Source organism: Penaeus vannamei, chromosome 23 (assembly GCF_042767895.1).
Source record: "Penaeus vannamei isolate JL-2024 chromosome 23, ASM4276789v1, whole genome shotgun sequence".
Taxonomy (NCBI): Eukaryota; Metazoa; Arthropoda; class Malacostraca; order Decapoda; family Penaeidae; genus Penaeus; species Penaeus vannamei.
The window spans coordinates 6,005,064-6,012,563 of record NC_091571.1 but is presented as its reverse complement, the minus strand read 5'-3'; the positions used below and the strand labels follow the sequence as shown (position 1 = coordinate 6,012,563).

The following is a 7,500-nucleotide window of genomic DNA, read 5'->3' as shown; positions in this document are numbered from 1 at the left end:
ATACTGCTGCTATTACTACTACCACTACCACTAGGTAAAAAATTAAAACTTTTTTTTTTAAATGTACTGTGCATTAGTCTAATATGTTCTTATACAATTACTTGAATACAGACAAGTAGCACAAATATTGTGCTAGTTTTATTTAAAGCATATTGTTATCGTTGTCACATTATGTATTCTTTCAAAGGATTTTATTTAAAGCTCTCCCATTTGTAACTGTATACTTTTATTCTTCTATCCTGGCAAAGATATACCTGAGAGGTTGAAGTTGCTTGATGACATATTGACACATGATAATTACTTGAAATGCAGTGATGGTGCATCTACCTGATTATCACCAACATCCCAAGTGCATCTTCCCCTTAGTAAAATCAAAGGGTAAGGAAAGAAAAGGAGCATAATAATGACTTATAGTACATTGGTAATCTCTTCCATATTATTCACAGTACAACATGAAATATTCAAATCTTTAAAAAAAATCCTTCTGTTAATTTAAGAATTAGCAATATACTGAGTGTGACTTCTTATGTTTATCTAAATATATTTGTCTAAATATATATTCATCTGTATACAACTGGCAAATTCACAATTTCTCAAGCCAAAAGGTCATATCCACCCTTATCAAAATAAAAATATAAGGTCAAGAGACATACAAATCAATTCACTTAAAAGATATTTTAATAAAATTTTACAATGGTTAAAACTCACTTATCAAACACACAATCACCAATCTTAAACAAATGGCTGAAGCCCTCAAGTGCAAGGCGAATAGCATTGTATTTGGCGGGGAAACTGTCGCAGAGGATATCCTGATCCTTTATTTTCAATTTGGCTTTTGTATTAACACTTTTTTCAAGAGCTGGTTCCGCTCCTTTGTCAAGCACATCCTCTAAGCTGTCTGCATCGTCTTCTAAGCTTTCAAGTCTACCCTCTAGACTGTCACCTTCTTCTTCAAGACTATTGCCGGTTTTCTCTAAACTGTCCACATCTTCTTCATATGTGTCTACTTTCTCTTCCAAACTGTCCACATCAAGCTCAATACTCAGAAATCCAAACTCATCCACCACAGAATCACTGTTGATTGTGGTAGACATGATTCTGCTCTGGCTATTTCCCCCTTTTGCAGTCTTGTCTGTGGGAACCTGTTTCTCAGAAGCTACACATGATGTACTAAGACCCTTTCTCGTAATACCACTTGGATGGAAGTCAGCTGGTTGCCAGTGATTTGAAGGGAATGGGTTCACTGTGTCCTTTCCAATCAAGCCACAAACACATTGACATACAGCTGGTTGTAAAGACAAGTCATCTGTTCCAAAATATGGATTCTCTCCTTTAGATGCTGCTGAATGTGACTGCCACAGATGATGGAATGTTGAATCTGTACACCAGTCTGTCTTTACAGTCGATGATCCTCCTCCTGGGCGAAAGGCTAAGTCTAAGAGCACCTTCATGAACATGCTTGTTACCTGAAAGTATAAATAAAAAAAATGTGTATATCTATATACTTACAAATTATTTCTCTCTATCAATAATTATTCTATATCAATGTGTGGTGCCTGCAATTTTTTTTTAATCGGGTAAAATAGTCGTAAATCAATGAAATATAAATGAACCCAATGCCTATGGGAAAATGTTGAGTTCATTTTCATATTGTTTTATTAAATGTCTCTGCACATAGATGGCTCTGCCAATGCTTAGCCACAAAGGAAGTCATCTGGTTTCAATTTTCCTTGAGTTTGTGGCAAAATGCTTTTATTACTAATGCTATCAATTTTCATACTTTTTATTATAAATGTCATAATTACTATAGTGTTCTTGACATTACTAACAGCAGTATTAAATACCAGAAAATATTAAAAATTAAGGAAAAGGGTAAACAGGTGAGACAGGTAGTTCTTGGACTTGGCTCATTACTGATTTAGTACTTGTGGAGCCATCTATTTGTAAAAACAATTACTAAATCAAACACACTGGGCATGGCATGTACTCACATGTCATCCCCGGCGACATCTGGTTAAAGTTCATTTGGTTTTAAACTTAGCCCATGTGTGGTTACAAGAAACTGATTTGCCACATTGGTTGTCCAGCTACTTTTAATCAGACAAGCCACGGAGGGATGGGATTTTGAGGGGAAAATATGTCAGATACTTTGATAAAAATAATCTAACCTGTTAATCCCAATTGACAAAATTAAAAATGTGTACAAAAAACTGGGACAAAATAATATTGACATACTCTATTGCCTGACAAAATTTTGCAGGTAATACAGATGGTTGTCAATAAACTGGTATTTTCACTTCTATATTAATTACTTCAATCATTTTATGTTTGAAGTGCACATTTTTCATCACCTTATATATCACAGCTGCTTTGAGAAATTTATGCAAAATCTCTCAATATCTGTTGCAGATAAAGACTTACCTTCAGTACATGATGAGGTGAAATTTCAATTACTGATATCAGCTGATCCAAGTTGTTGTTAACAAGATGGCTAATTTTCATAGCTAACCACGCTTCCAAACAGCCACCTCCAGCAACAATTTTACCATCCACCACAACCATTCGCAAAGCTGCCAGGCAACTTTCTGCAGTTTCCTGAATAAGGAGAAATTATATAGAAGAATTAAAAATGAGAGATTAATCAGTGTATATAACCTCCTAATAACTAGTGGTTGTTTATTAAGTGATCTTGTATAATCAATAATGACAGCAAACATATAATTTAATATTCAGATTAAATATAATACTGAATACAAACCTTTAATGTTGACTCAGTGCTGGGACTTGTTTTGCACAGGAGAAGACTTGAAACACAGCCTTCCACATGATCTAGCAGGAGGTAACTCTTCTCATTGATGGAAACACACTCTACTGATGTTAGCCTCCCAAGAACAGCATTATTCATTTCTAGTTGTAAATTGGAAATACTACTTATTGGCTGACATCCACTGATCTTGACAATGGCCTGTGTTGATGCAGTGCCTAGTCTTTCCAAAACCAAATACCCTTTTCTCTCCAACTCAAATATAATGACTGGATTGACAGGTTTCTGGCTGACCAGGATACTGACATTCCTTTTTCTTAAAAAGGAAAGAAGGCAAGGAAGGAAGACGTCGATGAATGCTGCATCTTTTGCCAAGCTACCTCTCCAATGCACAGTTTCATTTTCTCCTTCTTCAAATGTAAGAGGTATTGTAAACACAACAATATTGAACTCTTCTTGTCCTTCTGTGAATTTTTTAATCTTCTGGGGGCAAAGATCTGGTGCTCTGTACAAGACTCCATCAAAGACTTTGGATTCGGATGTTGCGGATTCATCCTGAGTAACTATATTGACATGCCCAAAGCCACTTGATGAATATTCATGAGGTATACTTCTTAAAAAGGCTTTAACAATATTGAGACTTAAATCAGTTATGTCATCTTTAGTGAGATCTAGGCAATTCTTTGCTCCAAGTATTGTCTTGACAAATGAGGTGACCTGGTGCATATTGCCTATATCCAAGTCAGTAACAACTTCCTCTGGAGAGTCTACCAAGCAAGTCAAGACCTCAGATATGATCCATTCAGTCACTTCCAGTATGACATGGTGTGGGGTGTCATCTTCGCAGAGTAGGGCCTCTTCAAGAAGCCTGGCGCAAAGAATGCCTGTGTAAAGTCCATGAAGACCACAGGCAGCATTTTGTGCAGAGATTAAGGCATTTATGTACTTTACACAGGGATGGAAGAATGACAGCTGCTGAATGATCTCATTAGATGAGCAAGCGAGAGATTCCCTTCCAGCTGAATTTGATATCAGGATGGAACCACCTTTTGGTCCGTAGGCAGAGAGAAGGAGTTTCCTGTACTTCCTCAGCATGGAAAGAAATGCTGGATCCCTCAGGCTGTGGCACCATACACCACTCACTCGCTCTTGTTCTATTCTCACACCCGACATACTGAAACTGAGGAAACCAAAGGTCAGATACAATTAACATTTACAGAAATTAACAAGCACACTGGGAGGCAGATTGATTTTTTTAATGGTATATTTTTTACATAAAATTCTTAGCACAAAATGTAATCATGCAAAAGATATATATGTATACATATGCATATATAAGTGTGTGTGTTTGTGTGTGTGTGTGTGTGTGTGTGTGTGTGTGTGTGTGTGTGTGTGTGTGTGTGTGTGTGTGTGTGTGTGTGTGTGTGTGTGTGTGTGTGTGTGTGTGTGTGTGTGTGTGTGTGTGTGTGTGCGCGTGTGCGTGTGCGTGTGTGTGTGCGTGTGTGTGTGAAGGGGGGAGTGTTTGGGTGGGTTGGTGGGTGGGTGCGTGCGTGCGTGCATGAGTATGTGTAAGTATATATTTAAATCAACTACTAATTACTTCACTTTAAAAAGGCTAATATTTGCTTACCTTATCTAAGCTATTTTACAAATATTTACAAAGTAGGGTTTCTTTACTCTTTCTTCAGTCCTAACTGATTTTTAATTCCATCTTCTATCCTCTTCGCACCCTGAAAAAATACAGGGAAAAAGGCTATGAACAAGTTCCAAAAAGGACACTGTATCATTATATAATCCCATATTCCATAAGGGTTCTTATCATATATTCATTCCTGAAGATTGGACTAAAACGACATATAAATTTGAATCACACTCAATTCATATCATAGAAGAACATAAAAGGGTACTATGTATTTATGTTTACTAACACTTAAAAATCATACATGAAGATTAATTTCCTTGCATTAACTTCACAGTTCACACAAAAACTGTTACTTTGCCAAGAGATATGTATGTAAATGAATAATATTAGTCAAAGGAATGAATCAAAACAGAAAGTAACATGGTTTCTTATATTCTTCAGTGATCTGATGTGACAAAAGAACAAATTCTTGTCCTATATCTTTTTAACATTATTTGATGAGGTGAATTTTTCTTCTTTTGAATTTAAGAATACATTGGGAATTACTTAAGCAAACCATAAATTTACCATTATGTGAGAACTCCTTACATTAGCATGATACTATATCTAAGATAACAAAGCCAATTACATATCAGTAATATACAAGATTACAAAGCAAACTTTTCTATTAAGAACTCACCTCAAGGACAGGCAAATCTCTCCTTTGGTTTTTGGGAACGAAAGCCTCGACATCCTGGATTTTCTGCCAGCCGTAATGTAAGCCAACCATAACTGGAACCATTACTATCATGACCATGTTACGTTTCATGAACTCCCGGATACGACCCACTTCGATACCCATATCTGAAAACAGGGATAAAAGAATTATAAACTGCACTGTTAATCTTATTGACTTTGAATTCTTATTTTAAAAATTAATTTCATATAAAATGTTAGTACCTGGATTAGTCAAATCTAGCATGTTTGCATTCTCCCAAAATATAATTTCATTGTCCATCTTATTAAATAGGTAATTCAGTAATCAATATGGACCACTTTCTCGGATTAGTGGCAGTACAAATATGTTTTGACTAGTCACAGAAAAACTGGTAAATGTTCACAATAGGACTGAGCAAATATGAAGCAAAACTTGGGTAAAGATCATAAAAATAAGCATAAAACAATATCATTAGACATAGAAAATATTGAGCAACAAAAGAAAGCTAAGGCTATTGCAATACCAAACCAATCTCATCCAATCTCTATCTGGCTGAATATAGACATGTAGGGGAGGATTTCTGGCCTTTACTGGAGCATGAAGTAAAAAAGCCAAGGTATAGCATCATGTATTCTGAACAATAATCCAAAATTTCTATTTCTTTGGCTGCTACACTAAAGAACTGGCACTGATAATGCTGCTCTTGATAATGCAAGTCATTACATTAAAATAAGGAATCAGTTCAAGCCCTATCCTGCCAGAATATATATGAACGATGTTTGTTGCTCTCTAAGTTAGAACACCAACAGGTGTAGACAATGACAATGGCTGTGTATGCAATGTCATTCAATTGATTTTATTATACAAAATAGAAGAGAGACACGCATACAAAAATCCTGCCTCTGAAAGCCGAGGTGGTAAATTATTTATGGAATGACTGCATCTCTCCAACACTAAATCCCTATTACTCCATCCAACAAGCTTGGGAGCACTTCTACGAATCCAGAAACACTGCGCTAAAATAACAAAACCTTCCTAACCTGGGAGCTTTGCCCCCAGGCCCCCGGCTGTTCAGTGCCTTTTTATAAGTGTTGTGATTTTTTTATAAGTGTTGTGATTTTAGGACCTTATATGGATGACAGTATATGCGTGGCTACCCATATTTAGACTGCCTGGTCATAAATCTGGGAGTGTAAATATGTACAGTGCCTTGCTAAAAGTGACAATGATCTTATAACCCATATATGGATGACAGTTTATGCACTGTTACCCCACAGGCAAGTTAGTCACAGTATGATGAAAAAAGGCTAAACTTTCTAATGCTATTTTTTACCTGCCCAGATTATTTCATATACCAGGGAGTGTAAATATGCAAGCATGGCTTTTATAAACAAAAAGATTACTCCAAAAGATTATTCCTAAGAAATGACCTCATAAGTCAAATGGTATAGTTTCTGTTTCACTCACCTATATGGTACAAGCCTGTAATGGACAGGACAATAAAAATGAGACTATTCATTTACAGTATTTTCTTCACAAAATTGACAGAAAGTTGTGCAACATATAATACTTAGGTTAACATTTACATAGTGACTGTCCTTAGATAGGGAAAATCTGATGATTATCATAGTGAAAGGGAAAAACCAAGGCCAACGGCATGAGTATGGCAGCCATATCCTGATTTCCCGCGGTCAGGCATACAGCACACATGCACATGTGCATATAAATGTCATTTCTGGGTAATAAATATAGCACTTGATACAGCACTGATGTATTCAGGATTCCTAACCTTTCCTAACCTAATCCAGCATGGTACCATCTTCTCAAGTTGACAACGCCATCTTCTTTATTGGGGGAAAAACAATTTTACCACAGATGCCCAGGACAAGGCCATACAAATATCACTAATCGGGGATAAAGCTGCTGTGCCAGTAGTCAGTTCAAAAAAACAAACTCACTGAGATATGAAATATTCTGTGTTGGCAAAGAATAACATCATTACATAATAAATTAAGAAAATACCTGGATACCCAGGAGTGGCAGGAGTAAGTAGGAGGTAAATATCAGTAATTTTATGCAATTGCTCCAACTAAAGGATAGTGAAACTTTTGGTATCATTGATTCCTCTTACCTTCTAGTTTCCAGATATATAGATATTACTGTGCGGAAATCCGCAGTTAGTTACAATCCTGGCCCCGATAGCAGGGGAGGGCATGGAAGTTTCCAGGGAAATTGCTGGGTAAAATATGAATATACAAACAATCAGTCACTATACTGTCTAATCCAGGGGACTGCCACACCCATCCCCCCCTAGAAAAACAAAGAATCTTCCATGTATTCACAGCAGGAGAGAGTGTATAACCACCATGCAGGAGTCCCATTGCCAAGTCTATATTG

General features: G+C 36.4%; 1 protein-coding gene across 2 annotated transcripts; it reads right to left on the bottom strand.

The window, feature by feature from the left end:
* Positions 1–660: 660 nt before the first annotated feature.
* LOC113804605 (molecular chaperone MKKS) lies at positions 661–5,125 on the bottom strand. Of its 2 annotated transcripts, none has more exons than XM_027355497.2 (5): positions 5,086–5,125; positions 4,395–4,494; positions 2,759–3,944; positions 2,422–2,595; positions 661–1,466 (listed from the first exon to the last, which is right to left on the bottom strand). In XM_027355497.2, the coding sequence occupies exons 3-5, from the start codon at positions 3,935–3,937 to the stop codon at positions 705–707; spliced, it is 2,115 nt and encodes a 704-aa protein (XP_027211298.2). In that variant the 5' UTR covers positions 3,938–3,944; positions 4,395–4,494; positions 5,086–5,125; the 3' UTR covers positions 661–704. The 2 variants fall into 2 exon arrangements, with proteins under 2 accessions (XP_027211298.2, XP_027211297.2); XM_027355496.2 differs by having other exon boundaries at positions 2,759–3,938; positions 5,086–5,118.
* Positions 5,126–7,500: the final 2,375 nt, after the last annotated feature.

What these genes read in the sequence shown, in the direction of transcription:
- LOC113804605 (XM_027355497.2), bottom strand. Translation starts at nt 3,937, where the DNA reads ATGTCGGGTGTGAGAATAGAACAAGAGCGAGTGAGTGGTGTATGGTGC. An exon ending in GCACTGAGTCAACATTAAAG is followed by an intron (nt 2,596 to 2,758) that starts GTTTGTATTCAG and finishes CTCCTTATTCAG; the next exon opens with GAAACTGCAGAAAGTTGCCT. An exon ending in CACCTCATCATGTACTGAAG is followed by an intron (nt 1,467 to 2,421) that starts GTAAGTCTTTAT and finishes TTATACTTTCAG; the next exon opens with GTAACAAGCATGTTCATGAA.